The 26,018-nt window shown below is 47.2% G+C and overlaps 5 protein-coding genes across 7 annotated transcripts; 3 read left to right on the top strand and 2 right to left on the bottom strand.

Annotated features, from left to right (window-relative positions):
• Positions 1–816: 816 nt before the first annotated feature.
• LOC6600798 lies at positions 817–2,510 on the top strand. Its single transcript, XM_002025933.2, has 3 exons — positions 817–1,906; positions 1,965–2,098; positions 2,150–2,510. Exons 1-3 carry the CDS (start codon positions 912–914, stop codon positions 2,341–2,343), a joined length of 1,323 nt encoding a protein of 440 aa, XP_002025969.1. The 5' UTR covers positions 817–911; the 3' UTR covers positions 2,344–2,510.
• On the bottom strand, positions 2,465–4,363 carry LOC6600799. Its single transcript, XM_002025934.2, has one exon. The coding sequence runs from the start codon at positions 4,305–4,307 to the stop codon at positions 2,514–2,516; it is 1,794 nt and encodes a 597-aa protein (XP_002025970.1). The 5' UTR covers positions 4,308–4,363; the 3' UTR covers positions 2,465–2,513.
• Positions 4,364–4,383: 20 nt separating this feature from the next.
• On the top strand, positions 4,384–7,719 carry LOC6600800. 2 transcript variants are annotated; one of them, XM_002025935.2, is made up of 8 exons: positions 4,384–4,731; positions 5,168–5,866; positions 5,936–6,084; positions 6,165–6,530; positions 6,628–6,729; positions 6,795–6,901; positions 6,967–7,134; positions 7,200–7,719. In XM_002025935.2, exons 2-8 carry the CDS (start codon positions 5,204–5,206, stop codon positions 7,316–7,318), a joined length of 1,674 nt encoding a protein of 557 aa, XP_002025971.1. In that variant the 5' UTR covers positions 4,384–4,731; positions 5,168–5,203; the 3' UTR covers positions 7,319–7,719. The 2 variants fall into 2 exon arrangements, with proteins under 2 accessions (XP_002025971.1, XP_026840995.1); XM_026985194.1 differs by lacking the exons at positions 4,384–4,731; positions 6,165–6,530 and having other exon boundaries at positions 5,204–5,866.
• A 175-nt stretch (positions 7,720–7,894) lies between these two features.
• Positions 7,895–25,984, top strand: LOC6600802 (probable beta-hexosaminidase fdl). 2 transcript variants are annotated; one of them, XM_002025937.2, is made up of 6 exons: positions 7,895–8,390; positions 22,048–22,230; positions 22,297–22,790; positions 22,852–23,587; positions 23,654–23,972; positions 24,037–25,984. In XM_002025937.2, the coding sequence occupies exons 2-6, from the start codon at positions 22,067–22,069 to the stop codon at positions 24,289–24,291; spliced, it is 1,968 nt and encodes a 655-aa protein (XP_002025973.1). In that variant the 5' UTR covers positions 7,895–8,390; positions 22,048–22,066; the 3' UTR covers positions 24,292–25,984. The 2 variants fall into 2 exon arrangements, with proteins under 2 accessions (XP_002025973.1, XP_026840755.1); XM_026984954.1 differs by lacking the exon at positions 7,895–8,390 and adding an exon at positions 10,209–10,421.
• Positions 11,511–18,293, bottom strand: LOC6600801. Its single transcript, XM_026984955.1, has 3 exons — positions 17,486–18,293; positions 14,776–14,926; positions 11,511–13,305 (listed from the first exon to the last, which is right to left on the bottom strand). The coding sequence occupies exons 1-3, from the start codon at positions 17,854–17,856 to the stop codon at positions 12,115–12,117; spliced, it is 1,713 nt and encodes a 570-aa protein (XP_026840756.1). The 5' UTR covers positions 17,857–18,293; the 3' UTR covers positions 11,511–12,114.
• Positions 25,985–26,018: the final 34 nt, after the last annotated feature.

The following is a 26,018-nucleotide window of genomic DNA, read 5'->3' as shown; positions in this document are numbered from 1 at the left end:
TTAAAATTATCAGCTGATCTTAATTTATTTAGTAGTATACTTTTAGGCAGTTCTCGATTATTGAACATTCGCTCGTTTATGTTATTCACTGATAAGAAAAGTAAGGTCCGTTCGTACGATATATCTACATATATATTGTATATCTATCTTTCTATATTCTGTATTTTCTTGGCTAGTATAATGTGTTAAAAATTAATGTTCGTCGAAATTGAGTTGGTCTATCGGTATATAATGGTATAATTTAATTTTTATTAGTTAAAGAACATTGGGTATAAAAACTTTCATACCCAGGTTTTTTAATTGTCGATCTTGCAAGTCGTACTTCCGTGCATCACTTATTTTACTGGATTGCATTCATGTGTCGATGTACTTTCTTCGTATCACCTATTTGCTCGCTCTATTCGAATCGGATATTGAATCGGTATGAATTGGTAGCAGCAATTGACTATTCCACACACTTACGTTGTATGTTGATTATTTATTATTTAAATTCAATTATTTAAACCTCAAGTTGGTATCCTGTTTAAATAAAGGGGGTTTAGTGGGCTAAATGCGTTTTTCATATTTACGGTACACTTTGAACACAGAAGAAATTTTCGGTCACCGAAAATAATGAAAATTTACTAATTTTAGCGCAGTTTACGTGAAAGATATCGTTGTTTTTTTTTAGTTCAGAGAAAAGATGGTATTGATCCCCAAAAAGAATGTACAATCAGTAATATTATCTGCTATTTACCTCTCGTCGTTGAACAGTTTAAATAGAGGGGGCTTGAGTGGGCTAAGTTCGTTTTTTCATCGGTATATAGAGGACAGTAATAATAACAGAAAACAGAAAAAGAAATTATACAATCCGAATTCGAGGCAAAAGGCGTGTCGTGCTCTAGTCTAGGAGAGGCAGCGTTAATTTCGCGATGGCTATGTTGACGCGCCTGACCAGCAGTGGCACCACAACCGTGGCTGGCGCTCCTGGCTCCCCGAAGGGTCTGCAGCGTTTCCAGAACTATATCGCTGCATTTCTGTGGCCAGGGACGCAACGCCACCAGCGAAAGTCGACGCAGTTGGACGCCATTGACTGCTTCACCAACGATTTGGTTAGCCGTAAGACTCAGAAATGGGAGGAGCTGCGCGACAGTCTGATGAACAAGAAGCAATCGGCCGCCCTGGAGGCTGACGACAATAGCAATGTTGCATCAGGAACTGCAACAGCAGCTGGAGAAGGAGTGGGAACAGCTAATACCAGCTTCAGCCAGAACGTGGGCCTCATGTCCAAGGGCATGATGAGTGATCTGAAAGCCCTGCGTTCCCCGCAGCTGGGCCTGGATATTCGTTCGCTGTCGCAGCCGCAATTGGACAACCTTCTCATGGCCACTCTAGAGATCAAGAACAAGCTGGACTTTCTCTATTTGATCAGGCAGTGCATTCGTTGTAATCTATTGCCGTCCAACGAGGTGTTCATCTCCTGTCTCAAGTATTTGAGTACACAACGCAAGCTCCAGCAACTGGAGGCCCTGGCAGATATCTGCCGCCTGCTCAAGCATCCGTTTGCCCACACCTATGCCGACCTGGCACCCTTTAAGGCTATTGCCTTGTGGAACAATGGCAATGCGGATGTCGCTCTGATGACGCTGCATCGCGGATACGGCGTGAGCATGACCACCGAGGAAGGACGCCGTATGATTCGGACCGCCTTTCGCACAATATCCGAAGAGACGCTGGCCCAAAAGAGCGAGGCGGTGCTGGTGTCTCTCATGGACGTTGCCCGTGCCATTCATCGCGAACACAAGGACATCTTTGTGGTGGCCTGTGTGTGGAAGCAATGCTTTGTCAGCGACTGGTTCTGTGACCAGAAATCAGCGGGCGAACTCTTGGAGCATTACAAGGAGCTGCAGGAGCTAGTGGAGCGGCGGTAAGAATAAGCAGACATTCCATAAGGCATCAACTAATCTTATTTTGTTCATCTACAGGGCCAGTCCCCTATGCTCTTCATTCCTGGGTCGGAACAATGTGGACGCAGTGCACCGACTGATTGAAGTCTATCTGCAGCATCAGCAGCGCTCTGCCTGCGCCAGTTGCCTGAGTTTGCTCTTCAACTACCAATGTGAGTCTGCACTACTTCCGGCCGACTATCACTAATCACCATACATTTTAGATTTGCGCAAGGATCTGCGCGCCTGTGCCGAGATAGTCAAGTCCTGCAGCGAGCTGGAGATGCCACTGAATGAGCTGCAGAACGAACAGTTCCTCAGTCTGTTCCTCGACCAAAGCGATCCCATTGACAAGGCCAACGGAACGACCGGAGCCGCCAAGTACAAGACACCAAAGTCCTTCCAGTACAAATTCTAGGCCGTCGTCGCACCATTACAGTTCTAGTTCTAGTTCATATGGCCGTTGTCATCGTAGATGTAGCACAAGTTACGACCCAAAGCAATATGCACCATCCTCTTCTCCCATAAAGCAGAATGTATAGCAGAATGTCTCAGTGTCTCTTTAATAAATGTTATTGAATGTCAGTTTCAAATTTCGCTGGCATCGGGCAAGTTTCCCTCTGGCAGCTGCGCCGGCTGGAGACCCATGCATTCATAGCAGCGCGAAATTAAATGATTGCCACAACGATGGGCTTGGCACTGCTGGCAACGCGATCGCGCCTTTGTCTCCCTCTTGTCCTTGGAACAGGGCTTACACCGACGATGCTTGTCGCCATACCGACTGCACAGACTCACACCCTGAGGCAAGGCGGCCTTCTCCAAACTGATTACGCCCACGTCTTGAGACCTCTTAGCCTCACCGCAGACCTCGCTGATCAGTCGCTGTGTGGATTGGCCCAGGATTTCGCAGATCTGAAGTCGCATTCCCAACGTGGTCGTTGTAGAGCGTCTCTGAAGTCGCCTCTGGAGCCGCTGCTGGCTAAGAAACAGACCCAATTGCCGCTGAAAGTCACGCTGCTCCATTCTGGCATCACCTTTGAGTGATAGTCGCAGGAGTATCCATGCATTAAAGGCTGCTGTGTTGAGAACAAGATGCAACAGATTGAGGAATGTATGGGACTCTTTCTCCAGCGACGCAGGCGTTGCGAACTTAGTGCTGTATCGTTGCGAGTGCTCATAAAACTGGTGACAGGTCTGTTCGGTGTGTCGAAAAAGCTTGACGGCATCCACTTCGGAGATGAGACCACAGCACAGCAGGGCTTTTTTTTCGTGTGGAACTAGCTTGGACGATCGGTTGTAAACGGTACTCCCACAAGGCCACAATTTGGGCCAGTCTGCGGCTGTAGTCTCCATCAGTCCTATCGAGCTCAGCTGAGATTCCATTAGCTCCTGGCATTGGGATAGACTCAAGTAGCGCGATCCCAGCGTAACATTTCTTCCCGTGGTCTTGTAGTCGCAGATCAGCTTTTCGACTTCTTTGTGAATGGACTGTGGCTGTGTGGTGGCCGAAGCATTGGCCATATACAAGGTCTTCGCATCGCAGCAGAGGGCCAGTGTTGCATCGGCCACAGAGCAGGGAACATCATCGACAGTTAGCCAGCTGCTGCAGCCGTAGTACGTTCGGGAGTTGATTATCAGCCTGTGCCAGAGCTTCTTGCCCTCCGCCCAGCTGTTGATTTCGCTAAGAGACTCCGATATGTACTCGAACCGTTGGAACGTCATGGTGGCCCGAAATATGGCATTGCCCAGTTCCACAGTCCACAGCTCATCCAGGGGCCCATTGAACTGGCCATTTCTGAACACACCACATAGGTAGGTCAGTCCGAGGAAGGAACGCATCTCGACCACATCTATTTGACGCTGGTGGAGGGATTGGGCAGTCCGCTTCCGAAACTGTTCGTTGACATGGCGTACCAGGAAACGCATCATTTCATCGTCGAACAGCAGTATCCAGGACTCGACGGCATTGGAAACGGTGACGGCGGGTCCCTTGCCACACGCCTCGTGCACCAACAAAGGGGGCTCCTCCGCAGCGGCCGTCCTATCTGCAGACCACCGCTGTCCGCTGGCTGATTTAAAGAACACTTTTAATGAGGGACGTCCTCGTCCTCGCTTAACGACAGCTCCTCCCGATTCCGCTGGCGTCGCCACCACCGGGTCCAATTCATCTTCGTTAATCAGTACATCGTTCTCCTCAAACAGCCATGGGAAAGGGTCTGCATCGGCTGTGACCTGCAGGGGATCCGAGTCCTCGGCGTTCCATGGCGGAGGGGAGTCATCCCCCTCGGGGAGATCGTCCGTCTCCTGCATGTCCTCATCATCATCCTCGTCCTCGCTGCACTTTATATCCGCCAAATACTCTTCGTCCACAGCGTATTCCATTTTGGTAATTTTGTTATATTTTGTTCTTTGATAATTTTGAATCGTCTTACAACACTAGGATTAAATAAATCGGCACTTTGTTTTATTTGATTGTGATGCTAATTACACAAATTAGTTCATTAAAATTAATGATAATTTGTTGTAGTCATTAAACGTTTATTTACAGCATTTAAGCGTTTAATGTAGAAATAAAAAATCTGGCAGCGTTTTCCAATACCAACAGATACAGCAATCATTCAGCTCTGCTCTCGTCTCTCTTTCTCTTCGTGTGTATTCGGGTTTTTGTTGCTGCCCTGCTGCTGGCGTCGTTGTCGAGGAGGTTAAAATTGTTTAACAAATCAAATAGTGCAATTAAATACAGTTTACAGACGTTTGCTTGACGCCGGTGGAGCGCGGAGTGGATGTTGTTGATGCGCGCGATGAGGTTTGTCAAAATAATTCGGCTAAAAGTGTCAATTTGACATGTTATATGTCATGGTCTCTGGCCATCCGATAGCGCATAGTGGCCAGCTATCGATACTATATTCGATTGGTGAAACAACTATTTAAAAGATTGCCAAGTGAATGTTGTTAGATTTCCAACACACAATGAAAACTGAAGAATCAAGTAGGCTGCAGGGAATGCCGAGATTTTGGGCCATAGTATGCCCCCACTTTTGTGTCCTGTCATTTAGCTGTGCATTCAGCTAAAGTTAGTTTTATCCAGAAGCCCGAGCTGTGAGCACAAATATTTTTGTTAATCGTCGAGAAAAAATCTATTAAAATATTTTTCCAAAAGTTAAACACACAACAAAATAAATTTGTGTTGTTTTTTTTTTGTGCCTGGACTTAAACTCAATTTTTTCTGTGACGTTTCACAGGCTTTTTCTTGCTGAACGTGCGCGTTGGCCTCAACAATGATTTCGCCAGATCATGAAGAGGTGAACCTGGTGCTGGATCACCAGGTGCGCAGGAACATCAAGAACATGTATCAGGCGAACCTGATGGATCTGCCGAACGGTCGCGAACGCTTCGTGTCCGACTGTAGCATGGACAATGATTCACTGCCGCATGACCAGGAGTCGATGAATGCATTAGACACCCTGTCCGCCGATGGCATTGTGGAGGTGGAGGAGGATCCCACCTCCGACCATATGGTGGCGATGGACAGCCGTGAGCTACAGAACTACCACGAGATGATGGTGGAAACCGACCACGACCACCACATCGATATCAATGGATCGCTGCGCAAGCGTCGTGGCAACCTGCCGAAGCACTCGGTGAAGATACTGAAGCGCTGGCTCTACGAGCACCGCTACAATGCCTATCCCAGCGATGCCGAGAAGTTTACTCTGGCGCAGGAGGCCAGCCTGACGGTGCTGCAAGTATGCAACTGGTTCATCAATGCGCGCCGGCGCATTCTGCCCGAGATGATACGACGCGAGGGCAACGACCCGCTGCACTTCACCATCTCACGGCGCGGCAAGAAGGTCAGCCCCAACTCGTCCGCCAGCAGCTCGGGCATGCCCCAACAGGGTGCAACCCAGTCGTCTGTGGCAGGCAGTCCTTCCTCCGAAGTGGTATGCAATCCATCCATGAATACCATACCCCAAGGAGCAGAGTGTGACTCATATGTTTAATCTTTGCAGTTTGTTGGCGCCACAGAGGAAGTAGATGGTGCTGCCGACGCCCACCAGGGAATCGCCAATGTCCTCACAAACTTCGACCAATACGTGCGAACGCCGAGCGGCCAGATGGTCAAAATGGAGCCGGAGTACGACGAGAGCGTTGTCTACAGGTACTGCCGCAGAGCACATAGTGCTGCCGTAGTCTATTCGATCCTTCAACTTTGATCCCTCCCCCACCTACTCCCCCAAGTTGGCAGCAGGCCGTTGCAAACAACCCAATGGGCTTCCAGAGTCTCCACTCGTCACTGCAAGCAACCATTATAGATAAGATCCAGGCCTTTCAGATGCGGAAGGCTGCCGCGCTGGCCGCCAGCTCAACAAACGTCGCCACCAGTCCCACCGGTGCCATAAAGCCTTTTACCAGCACATTTCGGCAGATGCCGGCAGAGTTTGAGGAGGACAAAAAGCCAGGTCCGATCAGGCGCGGACGTAAGCGCTCGGAGGTGGCTAACAAAACGCTTCAATCCGAGCAAAAAGCAGCCCAAGACACTGATCAGAAACAAAAGGATGCGAAACATGTAAAACCGGCCAAAAGAAGCAAAAAGAATGCCCCTAGGTACAGCGTGGAAGTTTCAAAGCACATTGGTGGACTCCTTATCTTAAGCCTAACACTTGGGTACCAATGTGGCTAAACACTCCTTTCTCATCCACAGATCCGAGGGCGAGGAGAGCGCTCAGGGATACGAGTCGTGCGAGCAAAACAGCGAGCGAGAAGTGCGCTTCGAGACCTCCGACGACTGGCAGTCCGTGATGAAGTAAGTAGGGCCTCCACTTTTGAGTGTTCGCTTGTACTTTCATGTTCTTTCGTTTCTCGGTGCAGAACCGTTTTCACCACGGAAGAGGTTGCTACGAGTAGCGCCGCAGCCATCAAGGAAACTACTGCCAACAGCCAAGAGGCGGCCGTAGATCCGATCATAAAGCGTGAGCGTAAGTTTCAGCATTCATTATAGCTAGATTGTGAACCAAAGTAAACGGATTGGAAACCTTTTCAGCCAAGCCAAAGGTTGTGGTCACTAGGAACGACCTACTTCATCACCTCGGGGCCCCGGCCACAGTAGTGGACACAAGCAGCTCCAATCAAAAGGAAAGGTCCTCAGAGGAGTTATACACCAACAACGAGGGCGGCAGCAGTCAGACCCAGTCCACACCGCCACCACAGAGTAAGATCAGAGGAAATGTATGCTTTTATATATTTATATACTTACTGCTCTGATTTCCCCTGCAGATCTAAGTCGAGAGAAGCGTGACAAATACAAGTGCCTCTATTATCTAGTGGAGACAGCTATGGCAGTGCGTCACAACGATCCCGGACAAGAAGAGGGCTTTGCTTATCTGCGCAATTAAAGCCCCACGACACCACAGGCAACACAACACCCGAAGAATGTGGTGCTGTAAATACACGTTATATTATTTTGTTAGTATTCATTTTTAATGCAGTTCCTGCAACCAAATTGGTAAAGCTAATCATTAGCATAGCCCAAGAATCATGTAAATGGAATAGGATTCACAGACAAATGGTACAAATCATTAGATAAATTTTACATCGCAACGCAATTGGGTGAATATCAGTGCAGAAAAGGAAACAATGAGAACACTGAAGCATCTAACCAAGCACTTGCTTAACTACTATGATTATGTGTAATATGGATTTCTGTTTAGTTTTTATAATTACGTTTATGATAGTTACGTTACAATAATTTCCAAATAAAACCAAACCGAAGCCGCCTCCAGCGGTGCCATACAAATGAATGTATTTAAATCGCGCGGCCTCCCTATGAGTATTTTTCAGTATTTTATTTTCTCTTTGCTAAACTACTGAAGTATTTTGCGGCTTTCCCCATACGGTCAGTCGCGTATTTTGTTTTTTGTTTTTTTTGCAAATAAAAAAATGCCCCAAGCGATTTTTAATTGTTTAATAACGAAAGCCCCAACGTGTGCGGGACGTGCAATAAATACTATGTATTTAATGATATAGTGACCTCCAAGGGAAAGGCTTTAACCTATAAGCTATAACCAATACGAAATAAGAGTTACGCGCCGCAGAATCCGCAACCAGACAGATTTTCCACACCCCATACCGCTCGCTGCCAACAACTCTTTCGATTCGATCTTTTGTCGTGTGCAGTTGTTTGTGTAGGAATTACAACATGAATAAGTTCAATTAAAGATGTAATATGTGTAATGTGTAATCTGGCTGCGGCACAGAAACGACAGACGCACGCAAAGCAATAACTACAAGTGTGTTTCCTCACATCGGCAGTGTGTGCCACACCTGCACCAGCACCACCGCACCCTAGGATCCCCACCTCCCTCCACCATCCCATAAAGCCTCCCTACTCTAGCGTCTAGCCCTCATTTAGAGCCTGGCGACGGAAGAAATCAGGACATGCAAAGAGCATTCCAATCCGCAGTGTGGGTAAGTCTCTCCCTCTCCTCGGTTGCCTCCGTTTTTATGGGGTGTGGAGTGGGCAGGCCTGTACTGCCTGTACGTGTGTTGGCATCTTTTTGGGTATTTGCACTTTTACTTTCGGTTTTTGCACTTTTCCTTTGTTGTTGGCTGCGGCAGTAGCTGTAGCTGGCCCACTTCTACATACCCCGACACACGCCACTGTACACTCCCATTGCTGTTGCGTTTTTGGGGCTATCGGGGGGCCACTGTCTACGGCATTCCGCCCTCCCCTGTGTCGATCCCCCGGATAATACAGTTTGCGTTGCCCAGCTTCTGAACTCTGGATTCTGGGTAGCGGAAGCGATATACGAACCAAACAGTGATTTGAGCTCGTAATATATATGTACATACATATATGTACATATATGATTTTTGGTTATTTAATTTATGGCTTATCAGCAAAATGCTTGAAAGTCAACAAAATGGCTCTCGAAATACTCTTATCGTTGAAGCTGTTTTAAGGAATACCGATCTAAAATCCACTAAAACAAAAGTTGAAACAAATTTGAGACATTTTCTTTGTAATTTTGTTCATCTGTGAAGCTATTTCCAAGGAATTTGTTACCTGAGACCCTCAACAACCAGTTCCTAAGTAATTTCAAGCTAGGTTTAAGCTTTTGCAGACCTGAATTCCGATATATGTATGTACGTCTGTTTCGAATGAGTATAAGAATCAATTTCAAAACATTTTCCATCTGGTTTTTTTTAGTTTTGGTTTGTTCTGGTTTGTTATCCCCATTGGCCTGTTAGAGCATTACCATCGTCGGCGATTGTCTTGCTCCTAGGTCTTATTTGTATCCCAATTTTTAGGTCATACCAATTGCCAAATGGAGTCTATTTTTAAGCACGTGCCACAGCCTCCCAGCTAGTATAATGAAGATGCTCATAATGATGCTGCTGTGGATGATTCCACTGATGACGATGATGACACACTCCTACAATAAGTAGTTCGAGTGCTTTTGGCAGGGGACACAACAACATTTTAAGCGACAATTTGCAGTAATTATAAATATGAGAGAGGAAGACCAATTGTGGTGGCATGTGCTTGTGTTCACACCAACGACGACGACGACGACAACGACACCTGCCCCCAATCCGCGTCGGCCGCCGCCGCCGCCTAGGCCCCCCTGTGTGCACGTGTGTCCCTCTCTCTCTGTCTATGGTTTTATTAATAAATCGAAGCAGGCGGCCGAGAGCTGTTCAGCCAAGGGTCAAACGGCGCTGCGCAGTTTGCGGCATTCCCCACTCAGGCAGCAACCCACTCGGGCAGGCACCCAGCCACCCACCAATCCAACCCCATGCTCCATGTTCCCATGCCCATGCCCATGCCATCATTTTGTTCTGTTTGGTTCGGTTCAGGTCTCATTTTCAGTTGCCTTCTATTCAGCTCTCGTGCGCTCTATTTTGTTTGGCCCCTGCACACATGCACATTATCTGGCGTCTGACGCTCTCTTTTTCTGTCTTTTTTGATACTCCCTAGCAGCCGGGTATTGTGGTTTTGGAAAGTGGTTTGAGACTGCAGACGCAGACACTGAAGGCAGCCCTCGAACTTTCCTCTTCCTATACACGATGGATCTGTCTTGGGAACGAAGGAATCCATTTATCATAGACATTTCATAGAAAATTAATATTAAATTATGATTAAACAAACGTTTTTCTAGGGTATATCTAAAGCTACTACGCCAATGGATAGACCTCTATCTGCTTTGTGGTGCGGCTGCGGCTGCCACTCTGCTGTTGCCGCTGCCGCTGCTGCTGCTGCTGCGACTGCTGCAGCTGTGCCTCAACTTGTTGTGCCACTAACGTAACGCATCACATTCAGTTTGCAATTATCAACAAAGCGCGCGCCTTCACCCGGCTAAATCGTAGTGCCAACCGCAAGGAAATCTCTTTGGCATGGCCATAAATAATACAAAATTTTGTTTTTTGGGTTTATTGCCTCCACATCTTATGTGAAAATATACCAATTTTGAATACTGAAATGCTGCTGACACGACGGTATGTGGCTGGAGTGGTGCTAAACGAAATCATGACGGAAGTGAAATAAAACGAATGAAAACAAAAATCACTGGAGGATTATAAATATTTGATTGGGGTCAAGTCAAGTCGGATTTGATATGGGGAGTGCCTTAAATATCACTTGCAAAAAGTCGTTCGTAGGCTTTTCCATCGATCCATGTATAATTACATTCCATTCCACAGTTCCTGTCCTCTCCCCGAACCTCCCCCTTTGGCATTTCAAGGTTGCATTCCTCCCAGTGGAAATTGTGGAAAATGATGAGTGCCTCTAACAAGTTTCTTGTTTCCCTTTCAATGCGGCACTATGGCAAGAGCAAATGAAGACCAGAACAAGAACAAAGAGAGAACCGGGAGAAGGCTTCTTATCTCCAACCATCGCTTGACCACAGAAAACAACAAAACACCACACGCGGCTGCCAATGCGATTTGTTTTTGATACCCTTTCAAACGATTCGGGCTATTGCGACTGTGACTACACCCAAAAATATAGAAATGTGTATAAGAAAATGTTGCAATCGAATCGATTGCTCGAAAGAATTGCATACGAATATCCACCTGAACTATGACTAATCAAAGCCCAACTCATATCATGCATAGCATATGTGAGGGTATCCTATCAGTCGTTGCGGTTTCCCCTTCACTGAATTCTCTTCTCTTCCTTGCCTGCTGTTTCGCTGCCATCCTTAATGCAAATGATCCAGACAGAGACGGGGAGACACAAAGGCCGCAGTCTGTCCCGTTAGCCCATAGCTAAGTGCACAGTGACCGGTGGAATTAGAGGGGGGAGAGAGAGTGAGATAGAGATAGCGCGTATTGTCTGTTCTGTTCTTTTGCCCGCTTGTCAGTCGCCGTCTTTGACGATTTGTTTGCATGTCATTCATCGCCCCGCTTGCGATTTTTTCTTTTTTTGTATCGGTTTCGTTTTCATTTCGCTATCTGCCCTTTAGGTAGAGGGGAAGGGGGAGTGCGATGGGTATACATATAATACAAATTCAATTGGATTGCGTTTGACGGAGCAAAACACAAAACATAATATTATGGTAATCGTACTTATTAGGGTTAAGGCTGCCGATGGGGAGCTGTTGCACCTTCATTGGGGATTTTATTTTTATTTTTTTGCTTGTTTTTTTATTGATATTCTTTGCCTGAAACGAACATTTACAGGGATATGCATATGGGCCTAACACTAGAAATTAGGATTATATTTTTTCTTTATACTTTCTTTGCTTACAACGAGTGATAGAGAGAGATCTGGGGGATCGTAAGAATAACGACATGTGTACTTAGCAGAGATCCAAAGAGATCGTAAAGTTAAGGTATGTATTGTGTGGACAGTAAGGCTGATTACAATTGATCCTGTAGGGATGTTCTATGTGTCTTTGATAGTAGAAAATAATTTATAATAATCCATGAGATAAACGATAAACAAAACGAATCTTAATCCATTCTGTGAGATCAGTCAGACCTGAGAAAGGAACTACAAAACGATTAACTATTTAACTAAAGGAACTACAAACAGATTAACTAGTGCGTTGAGTGAACCAAAAACCTTTTTGCCATTTCACAGCTGTCCAAAAGAGAGTGCCATCTTATTCCATAATTAAAGCACATTTGTGATTTAGGTTTCTATAGATTATAGCTAACACAAGGGATGATCTTCCTCTTGGGTCTCCTACACATAGCCACTGGACTCCAGCTTCAGGGCTCCCTCATATGTGGGCAGACCCGATCTGTCAATGATTTTGCTCATATCCAGGCTGATAAAGCCGTTCTCGTTGATGTTGCTCAAATCCTGGCTGGCAGCAGCCAGCTCCTCCTCATTCCGGGCCGATGACGTGGCTGCCACAGATGCGTTGTCATTTTCATCGTTGACATCGGTGATGGTTGTGGTGGTTGGCTCGTTGATTGCTTCCTGTGTTGCGGGTTGGGCATTCCCATTTGCCTCATCTTCTGGCTGGGATTCGCCAATCATGTGGTTGCCGTTTCCATCCTCGTTGTCGCAGTTGGTGGAGCAGGGGCAGGGACATGTTGCCAGCTCAGCACTTGCCAACATTCTATTTTCGTTGGCATCCTCTGGCGGCACTTCGCTGCTCCTCATGGAGCCCACATTGAGGCCGCTTTCCACAGACAAGGCACATGGGCTCACCTCATCTTCCGCTTCCGCCTCGTAGCGGAACTTGCCACACAGCGGACAGCCCTGTCGGTAGTGACTGTGCTGGTGGCTCTGCTGCAGGTAGCGACGCCCCAAGGTGTTCAGCCCGAAGCCCTGCTGACCACCGTGCTTCCTGCCCTGCAGGGCCAGAGGTACCGCTGGTGGTGGCGGCACTGTTTCCATTTCCAGGCAATTTCCACGTCGGGCGGCAACCGCAGCCGCACCTGCATTCCACATGCTCTCCATTTCCGTAGCATTCCACATGCTCTCCACCTCCGCCCGCTGCAGGGAGCAGCAGGACTGGGCGTTCAGCGCCAGCTGCAGTTCCTTGTTGACCGCGGCTCCGCATCCAGCTGCAGCTGCTCCTCCTCCTCCTCCTCTGATTGCCCCCGATCCACTGGCCATGGCATCCACACTGCCATCGGGCGTGCCACGGCTGCAGCCGCCGACCGGCCCGTGGGGATGGTGGTGGGTGCTGATGTCCAGCGAGGATCGATAGCCGGGCGGGGGCGAGATCCGCTGCATCAGGATCTGCTGTTGCTGCAGCTGGAGCTGCTCCAGCTGCTGCTGGTGCTGCTGTTGTTGCTGCAGCAACTGCTGCTCGTGCAGCACCACCGCATCGTAGGAGGGCGGCGGCTCGTGGTGCAGGGTCGGCATAACGGACAGTCCGTCTGTGGAGTCGCCCAGGAATAGTCCAGATGTCTCGTAGCACTGGAATGAGGTGTGGAAGGACATTGATTAGAGGATGGGTTATTTCTGATGGAATCTGCATCCTAGAAGGAGATTCGCGGATCTCTACCAGAACTGGTTGCAATTTACTCTATTAATGGAGGACAAATGAAATTTCGCGTAAATTCACATGAAAAAGTTTAAATTGCACACATCATAAATTTATTTCACTCTGTAGCAGCCCTCTGCCTCTGCCCCTGCACCCCACCCCTACTCTCCACTGTCCACCAATTCCTAGCCCAATCCCTCCTTCTGCTGCTGTCTCTAGCAATTCCTATCCCAAGCCCGCCTCCTCCTGCTGCAGTGGGAGGACTGTCTACAGTTGACATTTTTGCGGCAGGACAGGCTAACGTTGATTTACGCGGCGCCTTCTGTTCCTCCGTTCTTCTTTCTGGCCATCTCCCAGTGGGCCAACAAACCACAATGAACTGACGGATGGCAGTGGCAGTGGCAGTGGGTTCTCGTGGCTTGTAACTTAATAAAGCCCTGGGCCAAGTGAGTGCGGCTTCTAATGGCGGATTCCAAGTGCCATCGCTGCCGTTCCCGCCCCCAGCCCCGCTTCTTTGGCCCTTGGAAGCGGCGCGGCCGGCGCCCCGTCGGTGGCAGCAGCAAAAAGCAATTGTCGCGCCTTTTTTCTGCTGTGGTCAAGTTACTTTGTTGTCGTTGTTGTTGTTGTTGTTGCTGATGTGGCACCTGTTAAATGTGCCGCATAAATATCCATTACCCCTCATGCCTACAATCTTTTGCTGCCCCACTCTCTGCTTACCCCATGCCTCTTTCTGTGCCACTTTCTGGCTTACATTCTTGAAATGTCGCCTTGAAATGTTGGCTTAAACTTGAAAGAGGCCACTGGCGGTGGGGGATGGCCTGTGGGGCTGTGGGGCTACCAGTCTGCCAGTCTGCCAGTCTGCATCCCCACGAATGTCTAGCAGTCTACTAATTTATTTATACTTTGGCCAATTGGCCGCTGATTGTGATTCGTGGTTCCACAGCAATTAGGATTTGACATTCAAACTGGAGAGTCATTAAATCAATGAATTGAAGATTAACCAATTTCAGGAGAATATTTGATGTTGCCAGAGGAACGGAACCTATGCGATTGGGTATTATAGACTCTTTCACAGGCCAGCATTCACATATCAAATGGCGAAGTCCCATAGAATCCACAGCTCTGTTCCTTTGAAACATTCTTCATCCTTCATTAGAGAAATTCTCGCCAGAATCCTCAAAACCCCACAAGAAAATACTTATACCCCAAACCCGATCCCAAGCCCATTTCCCTCCACTCGTATTTCTTGAATTAAATTGTTACACATTTCTCTGGTGCATTCCGTTCAATTGCAACATCATTCCCCATTGGAGAGTGGCCTTTGATATTGTAACCGTTGGCCTTTCACCCTCCGGGGGTGGTGGCGGCATGGGCATGGCATGGGCAGCGCAAAAGAAACTTACCTGCTCAACGCTATAGATTTCCATATTGGGATCCGTCTCCAGCCATTGATGCTGCTGCTGCCTGTAGGCGGCCTCTGTGCGCTTTTTGATGTTGCGGTGGCAACAATAGCAGACGACGCACAATATGGTTGTCACCAGGGAGAGCATGGCGCTGCAACAACCAACAAGCAACAACAGAAACATGAAATATGTTACAATACAAATGCAATGTAATTCGATGCGCCACAGATACACATCCATATACAGCCACAATATTAATAGATACATGTATAAATATCGGTTTGCCTGCAAGTGTGTGCTTGTGTGTGTGTATGGATGAGCAGAATGGAATGGAATGGAATTGATTACCCCAATAGACGATGGCCATAATAATGATAATATTATTACCATTTTTGGACATCTATTAATTCTGCTGTACAAATTGCACAAATACTCATTGTGGGTGTCCTTTTTGGAGCCCTCTGCTCGCATATTGATAACATAAATTCCTTAAACAAATTATTTGTGTCCTCTGCCTCTCCCTCTCTGCCCCTCCCTCTCCATCCACATCTAGCCTGATGGATTATTCCCCATTGTTGTCATTCTATTGTTATTTTAATTAGAATAATGCAGCTATTATAGTTTGTTATTGTAGCCTTGGCTCTGGTGCAGTTCTGTGGACTGTAATTTGTGTATTCAACGATTGAAATTAATTTTCTCCTCGCAACCAACTGTTGACTTCTTAGCTTTGAAGTTTGATTGAATTGATTTTGCTATCGTTGTGTGCTCATCGATCGCCAAAATTTCGTTTACTTAATGGATTAGGTTTCCAATGGTACGGTCCATTGCGGTTTAAACACACGAAAACTAGGCGCTGATTAGGCGCTCTAAAATCATGCGATATTAGAATATAAATAGCTACAAAAATTAATTATTGAATGAAGTAATCGATAACTGAGTTTGAACGATAGCTTATGTGATAATCATCGTCGAATGATGTGAATGACGTGTATCTATCTCTATATCTATCTATCTATCGTGTATGTATCTCAATAATTTTCTAAGATACTTGACAGTTATAAAGTTTGTATCTTTTATGGCATATGAATTGAGAAGAAGCCTTCATCTTCAACAAACAACTGAATTCCATTACGCTGATGGTTTTTGATACACTGTAAAATGCACATAGTTTTGAATACATATTTTTGTCCCCCCCCCCCCCCCCCCCCCCACCGAACCTTTGATTTGAATTCTTTGTCGCTTGTCGCTTGTCGCTTTTCGATGGCCTGCAGCTCCGATAGTAATGGCCTGAAGGCTTGACTTGAATTTACCATCACGTTTATGTAGTATTTCTTTGCCAATAAATTACCATTCCTTTCGTCCCCTGCCGTGGAATCGTTGAAGTATCATCATCGTGATTGCCAGTTATCGAATTTCCCTTTTAGCCTCGCTGCTGAACAACTTATGTCCGATTATAGCCAGTGATTTCCCCCGGCTAATGGTTCGCTCCGCTCAAATCTGTTACACAGGGCAAAAGTCAATGACGTCACTTAATCCACTTTAGAATGCAACAATATGATGTCCCACTTGTCTGTTTGTGTGTGTGTGTGTGTGTGCGGTGTGTGTCTGTCCAGTCCAGTGTTTTTTGCTGGCTCATCCACTCTCCCAGTACCCGCCTTGTCCTTCTTTGAGCTGTTCATTTTCCTCGCTTCACGCAATTTCTCGCATGTCAACAGTTCATTAGGGGGCCTCCTTTTAGTCCACCCAGTGTTTCAAAAGGGCGGGCGGATAGAGACAGTCCTTCCCCTTTCTACTGATTTTTGTATTCCAGCTATTTTCAATGAATCGCTAAAGACAATCGATAAAAATGTAGTTAAAATAAAGTTTTCTTTCGCTTGGAGGCGCGCGTGATGTTTACAGACATCAAATATATGCAGATACATATAAAAGATATCCTATAAAAAACTCTGTTGACAATTCCTCGTTCTTGGTCCTCCTTTTTTCGGTTAACCCAATTCCCTGAAGCAGACAGAGCTCGTGTTGCACACAAAAAGTGAAACGTGAAGGATGCGGTACTGCTACTGGGGTACGGGTTTCCTCCAAAAAATAAGAAGGAAGAGCGGAGCAATGGATAAGCGCAATTATAATTATGATTATGTCCAAAAAAAAAAAAAGGAGGAGGAGAGACTGAGACTGACATCTTGCTTGCTTGCAGCCGCATAAAATGTTGATGTTTATTAATTTCCAGCTCCGACCCATAAATCAAGCTTGTGGCATGATCTATGAGTGGTGCTGCTGCAATGTTCTCCTTATTATCCATTATCCATCTAAAAGAATGTGTCTACAATTACGGGAATTACTGTAACCATTTAAATTTAATTTACGAGCGTCTTTTTCATGGAAATTCTGATGGATGGTGACTTTGATGCATGCCCCAAAAAGAAGACTGTAGAATGTTTGATTAGTTCAAGGAATAAGGGATCCTGCATCCATCCCCGAAGTTCTTCCACATTTCTGACAGAAATCACCAGTGGAGGGAAGCGCGCATTAATATTTCGTAAATAGTGAGAAAAACTTTGCAATACCTGATATGTCAGACACTCTCCCGCATTTCCCCCGTGGCACAGACCGTACCTTCACTCCACCTTATGAATGTGATGCATTCCCTTCTCACTGATTCAATGATTATGGGGTGTGTGTGTGTGCTCGTAGATAGGAGCATGCGACTTACCCGCCCAGCAGCAGATTCACGTTGCCGTTGACAACATTTGCATATGTCTGGGGTCCGCCAGCTCCTGCTGCGCCCCCTCCGCCACCGACACTGCCTGCTGATCCGGATACACCACGCTGATGATACAGACCCAAGCCGCTGCTGTAGTAGGTGGTAAAGGATGATGAGGATGAGCTGGTGCCATGCTCCTGCGACTGGGACTGGGACTCCTCGCTGCTACTGCTGCTGCTGCTGCTTGGAGCGACGGATGATGATGATGATGGGGCAATGGTTGTTATGGACACGACTGTTGAGACCGCTCTTGTTGTTGCATTGGGCGGATTCTGTGGAGTGACCGCCGCGAGCAGCGTTGCATAACGTTTCAAAGACATTATTTCACTGGAATCCGATAAAGACGCGAGGCAATTGCATAACGATTAGCTTTGAACACACATCACAAGGCCATTAGCACGCACACCCAACACACTCACACGCACACGACACGGCACACTCTCAGCGGGAGAGTGTTCTAGTGCTAGGTGCTCTAGCCCTAAGCAAGGACAAGCACAACTTTTGCGAGGTCTAGCCCTCGCTCTGTTCAGCGCGCGCAACAACACTAACTAACATTCGATTCGAGTGACTAGTCCTCACAGTGAGAGTGAAAGGAACAGCAATAGCGACAGCGACAGCGACACCGACAGCAACGGTAACAGCAGCAGCAGTGCGATCGATGGCCAAGGCAACTGATAAGAAAACTCCGTTACTCCTTTAGTTTGGCACGCGGTGGAGCCCGTCGTGGCGCCGTGCGTCTGTGCAAATGCTTTGGTTGCGCTGCTGCAACTGGGGCCCGGCTTGAGGTTGACTTTGCTGGCTAGCTGCGAGTGTCAGCAGTCAGTGTGCGCGCTGCGCTGCTCTGCCCTGCTCCGTCCCGAGCTTGGCCTGGCTTATCCTCTGCTCTACGCTCTGCTTGGGCTCTGCTGCTCGGCTCTGTTGTGTGCCCGACGAAGTTGCCTGGGCAACCGAAGCGCGTCATCAGCCTTCGGCTTGTGCTTTGGTTTTTGCTTGCCTCGGCTCTGGCTCACCCAAGGTGTAGGCATTGGAGGGTAAGGCAGTCTGGCTCTTCGGCTAGTCTAGTTACTCTCCCACTCCATCTCTCGTTGTGAACGCAACTGCGAATAGAGACTGCTGCTTTGGATATCCATACCCTTTATGAATATACCTTGTGTTTGGGCTCCTGCTTTTCTGCTTCTGTTGGTTTCTTTTGCCTTCTGTTTGCCTGTTACATGTTGCGTTGCCCATTTTTCTTTTGCTGCAGCTGTCCCGCTCTTTCTCTGCTTGTGGTCGTGGGTGGCAGAGGGTAGTGGGGCTGACAGGAACAGTCAACTACAAAGGCCAAGCACAGCTATTTGTATTGAGCTTTCTTTTGCGACTTTTCTTTTCACTCTCACTCTCTCTCTCCTGCACTGTCTGTGAGCGATTGTGTGTGTGTGTGGGGTTCCTGCACGTTTCACATCAAATTGAGCGCCAAATTCTTTTGTACGACTCGTACGGCTGTCATTATTGTTGCTTCTCCTGCTGCTACTGTTGCTGTTGCTGTCGTTGTGGCAACCGTGCATGCCATTTAAACAACACTACACTTGTCGCCAACTGACATTTTTCACGGCATGCGGCCATAAATAATAATGCGCCTCGAAAGTCACACTGCCAGTCCCACATATTGTGGCAGGCATCAAAGGTGGAATAAGTTCATGTATGTATGTATATAAAATCACGCAATAGAAAGTCCAGAGAAGATTACCACCTGTTGATACTGTTCAGAGGCAGCTGAAAGAATTACAAATATTCAGTCTAGAAATATTTTCTCTGCTCCGTGTGTATCCACTTATCGTGACTAGATAAATGTGTGTATTTTTCCAACCACCGGCCATAAAATGATGCATCTGTTGTACATTTACAGTCACTTCAATGCAAGCAATGTTGAAATTTGAAATATTTGAAAATTACCATGTTCCCCACCAAAAAACAAATGTTGAAAATTTGCATTTTGGCCACGTTTAATGGCCATATGCAATCATCATTATAATTGCCAGCCGCTGGCAACTAATTGAAATTCATGTGTAATTTGCGCAAATTTGCTTTTAATTTATTGCCTTGCACACTCTTACAGAAGCCCAAAACTTGAGTGCGTAGGTGTGCCCAATATTCGGGGGCGGCAGTGTGCTGTTCCTGTCGACAGCTGCACACAGTCGCACAGGCGGCGAGCGGCGAGCGACGACTGCTTCAAGAACATATGTAAATAGTTGCACGCCATTTTTACCTTCTCATTCGCTCTACCTTTATTCTTTTCTCCATTTTTTCTGTTTCTGCTTTCTCTGTTTGCTTTGCGCTTTTTGTATGTGTGTGGTGTGTGTGTGTGTGTGTGTGTGGGCCGCTTTTTTGACGACGGCTTTTGGAAAGTAGAGGTGACGAAGAGCGGGAAAGGCTAGTCGACAATCTTGAAATCCGTGCGACTGCGACTATGGCGGCTTAACAGTCACACGGCGTAACGGTCCCTATAGTTGTTGCCTACACCTCGAGTGTCGCGCGCGCCCTGCTCAAGAGCACGTCTCCGTCGTCGTTTGTTGTTGTTGTTACTTTTGGCGGCCGTGAATGTCGCCAAAGTTGTTACAATTTTAGTTTTACCATCTCAATCTGTGCGCTGGCATAATTTTAGATTTGTGTGGAGGAAAATTTGTCAATTCAGAAGAAGACAGGCGGCAGGACACAGGACGCAGGACGCAGGAGAGGCAACTGGCCAGCAGCTGAAAAGCTGCGCCACTTTTTGTTGTTTGTATGTCACGCCTGAGCCTTTCAACAGTTGGCAGCAGCAGACGGCGGCAGTGGCAGGCGGAAACGTGACTCATTAGAGACGCGGATCCCGTACACACACACACACATACAGACACATACAGACATGAGATGATGATGATGGATAGTTTTTGGCGCTTCTGGTCATTCAGTGCGGCACTGCGCACGCGCCAAGGGTAAGGCAAACCGAATTGCGGGGGAATCCCAGGGAAACAGTGCGTCGCCGCTGCAATGTATGCTACATTTCATACAAATATTTTCGACAGGCCGCAATTAGTGCACATGTGTGCGTGCGTTTGTCGTATTTCTGTGGCAACTAATGAGGCTGTCACCGTCGAGCGACAGCAATCCTTTCTTCTTGCACCACACACACCGCTCTCGCCCTCCCCCCTCGTCACTGTTTTTTAAGCATTAATTATGTACGGCCTGTTGATTTATTATTCACAGCCTTCATGGTTAATGAGGGGAAATAGCGGGAGGGTGGAGGAGGGAGGTGGAGGCAACGGGTAGGTCAAGCCAAAGAATAACAGCATTGGCAACGTGACTGCCAGAAAGCAGGATATCACATGCTCTGCAAGATTCCTGCTATTTTTTTTTACCATAACACATATGTATGTGCATGTGTTGCATGTCCTGGGAAAGTATTTCATATTTTCACATGAAGCCTTAAGCGATCCAACCCCAGCATCGATTGCCACAGTCGCACGCAAAGGTTACAGGTGTGGGGCGCAGCCAGGGCGTGTGCTCCGCCCTCGCCCCGAATCCGATACGGTGCCAGGCACCAGTCAGCCAGTCAGCCAGTCACTGGTGGCAAGGTCCTGTCCTCGTTCCCTCCACTATGGAAACTTTAAAAGTGCCGTTTTTCTATTACGAAAACGAAAATCCTAGAATCTTAAAATATTTGTGTTTCTGGGTCTCTTACTTACTCTTTTGTTAAGTAATTTGATTTGAAATCGATAAGGAAGCATTAAACGTGATATTATGGCTATGGAAATATGTAAATAAAAAAATATGGGGATGTGGCTAGAGCTATATGAGGTGGGATATGGTGTGGGAGTGCAGAGGAAGAGGGTTTCTCCCGAATCCTTCAAATGTATGTGTGTCCTACCTATACCCATCACCGCTGTATCTTCCTCTCCTCAGAGTCATTACAAGGGTCTTTAAACTTCCAATGCCAAAAAAAAAGTAGCCTGCTTTTTAAATTCAATTAAATATACCCGAAAAAAAAATTTCTAGTTTATATGGATCTTTATAAAGATGACTGCTCTTCCACAAAACGAAAGCTGTATGCAGTGTAAGAAATCCTTTCATTTGTTGGCTGCCAAAGGGAGAGCCCATTGTGCCTTTGAGTTGGGGGAAAGTCGCGGAAGACAAACAATTCGGAGCTAAATGGCATGTGGCATGTGGCAAGGGCTCTGGGCTTTGCTTTGGGGTTTCCTTTGATTTTATCGCTCGTCAAGCCCCCAAGTTGCGAGCATTGATTAAAGTTCGAGGTGTCCTCGTTACTCGAGCGAAGTAGAGCAGACCGGAACGGATAGACACGCCCATTGTGGCCCCCCATACCCCTCAATCCCTTAATATGGTTCCTTATTGTTTGGTTTTGGTTCCTTGAACCTCGTTTGCCGTGAGGTGATGTGATGATGTCAGTCGCTGGGTGAATGGATGGATGGGGCACTTACATACAAACGTCTGCTTTGGGGGCCCAATTATTAACCGGATATCCATCTTAATTACAGCCTACGTTATCTCTTTAAGATGTCACTGGCCGTGTCGCTGCGCCGGGCTCTTCTGGTGCTCCTCTCGGGCGCCATCTTCATCCTCACCGTGCTGTACTGGAACCAGGGTGGCAGCAAGACACAGGCGTACAGCGAGGCGTTCGAACGCCCCCACAGTCACAAGGACGGCTCCTCCTTTCCCATGTGAGTGCAAAATATTAATTACGGAGATGATTGCCCGACTGAGGCCCATTCCTCTTCGTTTTACAGACCCGTGGAGAAGTTTTGGACATACAAATGCGAGAATGACCGATGTATGCGGGTGAGCTATCATCCTGGGAAGACCGGCAAACGTGTCTCCTTCATCACCTGCTCGATGACCTGCGGGTACGTCAACATCTGGCCAGCACCGACCGTCAAATCATTGGTCAGCGCCCACACAACCAGCTTCTCGGTGGAGGTTGTGCAACTGGAGCAGGACACACCGCATCGGGAGGTGCGGAAGCAGCTGCAGCTGGCCTTTGACTGTTTCCTCAAGGATCTGCGCCAGATCCAGAGACTGGACTACGCTACCAGTCCACCTGAGACGGGCGAAAGTGAATCCTCATCGTGGGCATCGCAGAACGATGTGGTAGGAGCCGCTATTTCTGGGGAGAGGCGACCAGGTGTTCTGGAGAGTCTGGTGGTGAAGATCAGCGTGCAAAAGTCCGGAGATGTCAGCTTCAGCCTGGATAACGATGAGAGCTATGAGCTGACCGCCATCAGTAAGAGACGGATTGTAGCCCGATCTTAGCCACGTCTAACATCTCCCTTTTGTTTTTTTAGCGGAAGGCCACCGCCTGCAGGTGGAGATCACGGCGAACTCGTTCTTTGGGGCCCGCCACGGCCTCTCCACGCTGCAGCAACTCATTTGGTTCGACGACGAGGATCACCTGCTGCACACGTACGTCAACAGCAAGGTGAAGGATGCCCCGAAGTTCCGCTATCGCGGCCTGATGCTGGATACCTCACGCCACTTTTTCTCGGTGGAGGCGATCAAGAGAACGATCGTGGGAATGGGTCTGTCCAAGCTGAATCGCTTCCACTGGCATCTGACAGATGCGCAGAGCTTTCCGTATATCTCGCGCAACTATCCGGAGCTGGCCGAGCACGGGGCCTACTCGGAGGGCGAGACGTACACGGAGCAGGATGTGCGCGAGGTGGCCGACTTTGCAAAGATCCATGGCGTGCAGGTAATACCGGAGATCGATGCACCGGCCCATGCCGGCAATGGCTGGGACTGGGGGCCCAAGAGGGGCATGGGCGAGCTGGCCGTGTGCATCAATCAGCAGCCGTGGAGCTTCTACTGCGGAGAGCCACCGTGCGGGCAGCTCAATCCGAAGAACAACCACACCTACCTCATCCTGCAGCGCCTCTACGAGGAGCTGCTTCAGGCGACGGGGCCCACGGACCTCTTTCATCTGGGCGGCGACGAGGTGAATCTCGACTGCTGGGCCCAGTACTTTAACGACACGGATCTGCGGGGCTTGTGGTGCGACTTCATGCTGCAGGCGATGGCCAGGTAAGTGGCTTATTCCCTCTTATAGCCTAGCACTTTTCTAGCGATCTGTATTCCCTTTTCTGACAGGCTGAAGCTGGCCAATAATGGTGTGGCCCCCAAGTATTTGGCCGTCTGGTCGAGCGCCCTGACCAACACCAAGTGTCTTCCAAATAGTCAATTCACGGTGCAGGTGTGGGGCGGCAGCACTTGGCAGGAGAACTACGACCTTCTGGATAATGGATACAACGTGATCTTCTCGCACGTTGATGCCTGGTACTTGGACTGCGGCTTCGGCAGCTGGCGGAGCACAGGAGAGGCCGCCTGCTCCCCCTATCGCACCTGGCAAAACGTCTACAAGCATCGGCCCTGGGAACGCATGCGTCTGGACAAGAAGCGGCGCAAGCAGGTGTGTTCCTACAGGCATTTCTCAATTGGAGGATAGCATTATCTAATCTCCAAACTCCTTTCAGGTATTGGGCGGCGAGGCCTGCCTGTGGACGGAGCAGGTGGACGAGAATCAGCTGGACAATCGGCTGTGGCCCCGTGCCGGTGCCCTGGGCGAGCGCCTGTGGTCGGATCCCAGCGATGATCATGATCTGGATATTATGGCCCCGGAGGTGTTCCGCCGCATATCGCTGTTTCGCACCCGTCTCGTCGAGCTAGGAATCAAGGCGGAGGCCCTGTTCCCCAAATATTGTGCCCAGAATCCTGGCGAATGCATTTGATACTACCTTTAAGATGAGTAAATCCCAATCCAAACACCCCCGATCCCCCAATACTCCCGACATGTGCGTTAGTTAGTTTATAGCGAATTGTTATTTTATATAAGAAAGGAAGAAGGACGCGAAAGATACAACCAAGCTTCGCAGAAGTTGTGCGGCAGTTTACAGGAGTAGCAGGAAGCGACTGTATGAAATGGTTTCTGGCATAAACCATGACTCGAATTTCTTTTCGATAGAAAACACATTCACACACCCACACACATACTTAGTACAATTCAAATCGAATTATAGCGCACACATTATATAGACAGACATACATACATATGTAGATCGGATACAGGCAGACATGACCGATATAGGGAAACGATTACCATTAAGCGTTCATAGTTTTTAATTGTAGATTTCATACGCATCAATACACACACTCACACTCACAACCACATACAGACATAGGACTAAATTCTACATGTATGTATACATGTAGGCTTATAAGTATATAGGATCTTAGAACCACTAGAATTGAAAAATGACAAAACTTTTTTGATATTTTGAACAAGCTTTATTCGCAGAACATCAATTATTATGTTTAAGGTGACAGCAAAATGATATTTCTCCCCACTTGTTTCTTACATTATTTTTGATTTCACTAATTTCACTATATTTGTTTTACTCTAAGTTTTAATTAGATTTAAATTAGATTTTCAGTGATATAAACAATGTGACCTTAAGAAAAACTAAACAAAAAAGGAAAAAACAAAATGCTAAAACGCAAGAAACTTAGAATTTAAAACAATTATTAACAATTAATCGTTACGACAAAAATTTTTGCACGCATTGGCACATAATTGATAAAACTAGACAATTAGTAGCTAATTTTAGAATGTATACTAAAATGGGTCAAATGGTTGGGGCCACCTTCACAGTGTTTTGGGTTTCGTTTTCTTTTCGCTATATCTACATTCGGAATGACGTTAATTCCCCATGTTACCAACATGTTTTCGTACTTAAGATAGACTTTTGGCATCAGATCGGACCATCATGAATATCTTTTAGTTTAACCTTAACTTTTGCTGTAACTTCAAGTCATGTTCGGAAATAAACTAAAAGTCAAAGTAAAGCAGGTGCATGTCCGTCTTTGGTGTTTCCTGAACTTGTATACTGTATATATTTGTATATGGCAGCAGCTATAGGGACTGCCTTTGCTGCTTCAACTTTGCCTCATGGCAAGTTCGCCCATTGAATCCATAACCCAAGGCAACAACTTGCTTAAACTAGTGTTTCGTTTCTCCACTTAGGAACAGTCTTCCAGAGCGTGACACTGCCATCAGAAGAAACCCTGAAGCCGAGTGTTGAGGTGATCCGACAGTCAGGATTCCGGACCAGAAATTAATGAACAATTGAAACCGAAGAGCACGCCTGGCTGGAGAGCAAGGACTGGACCAGTTCTACAAAAGATTCATACATTTGAATATATGTACTTGTAGTTCCTAAACAAAATCGGTAATATTGATGCTGTGGTATTGTTCCTGTGTCGCCAGGCGAGTGTGCGGCGTGGGACGCAGACAGATCACACACTCTTCGGTGCTGAAAGTGGGGATTCAAAGAGGAAGGGATGCGGAGCGATGAATTTGGGAATGCGAATCATTTTTATACAAAATATAATACTTTAATTTGTGCTCTTACGGCTAACTACGTATATCATGCGATACTTATGAACAATAGGATATTTT

The sequence above is a fragment of the Drosophila persimilis genome, unplaced genomic scaffold (genome assembly GCF_003286085.1).
Source record: "Drosophila persimilis strain 14011-0111.01,24,50 unplaced genomic scaffold, DperRS2 tig00000002-arrow-pilon, whole genome shotgun sequence".
NCBI classification, from domain to species: domain Eukaryota; kingdom Metazoa; phylum Arthropoda; class Insecta; order Diptera; family Drosophilidae; genus Drosophila; species Drosophila persimilis.
This window is presented reverse-complemented; position numbering and strand designations above follow the sequence as displayed.

Bases quoted from the DNA above. Each gene is read 5' to 3' on its own strand.
- LOC6600799 (XM_002025934.2), bottom strand. From the start codon at position 4,307: ATGGAATACGCTGTGGACGAAGAGTATTTGGCGGATATAAAGTGCAGC.
- LOC6600798 (XM_002025933.2), top strand. From the start codon at position 912: ATGGCTATGTTGACGCGCCTGACCAGCAGTGGCACCACAACCGTGGCT. The intron at 1,907-1,964 runs GTAAGAATAAGC...GTTCATCTACAG, and splicing joins CAGGAGCTAGTGGAGCGGCG to GGCCAGTCCCCTATGCTCTT. The intron at 2,099-2,149 runs GTGAGTCTGCAC...CATACATTTTAG, and splicing joins TTTGCTCTTCAACTACCAAT to ATTTGCGCAAGGATCTGCGC.
- LOC6600800 (XM_002025935.2), top strand. From the start codon at position 5,204: ATGATTTCGCCAGATCATGAAGAGGTGAACCTGGTGCTGGATCACCAG. The intron at 5,867-5,935 runs GTATGCAATCCA...TAATCTTTGCAG, and splicing joins GCAGTCCTTCCTCCGAAGTG to TTTGTTGGCGCCACAGAGGA. The intron at 6,730-6,794 runs GTAAGTAGGGCC...TTCTCGGTGCAG, and splicing joins GACTGGCAGTCCGTGATGAA to AACCGTTTTCACCACGGAAG.
- LOC6600802 (XM_026984954.1), top strand. The intron at 23,588-23,653 runs GTAAGTGGCTTA...CTTTTCTGACAG, and splicing joins ATGCTGCAGGCGATGGCCAG to GCTGAAGCTGGCCAATAATG. The intron at 23,973-24,036 runs GTGTGTTCCTAC...AACTCCTTTCAG, and splicing joins ACAAGAAGCGGCGCAAGCAG to GTATTGGGCGGCGAGGCCTG.
- LOC6600801 (XM_026984955.1), bottom strand. From the start codon at position 17,856: ATGTCTTTGAAACGTTATGCAACGCTGCTCGCGGCGGTCACTCCACAG. The intron at 14,927-17,485 runs GTAAGTCGCATG...TGGTTGTTGCAG, and splicing joins GTGAATCTGCTGCTGGGCGG to CGCCATGCTCTCCCTGGTGA. The intron at 13,306-14,775 runs GTAAGTTTCTTT...ACCTCATTCCAG, and splicing joins AAATCTATAGCGTTGAGCAG to TGCTACGAGACATCTGGACT.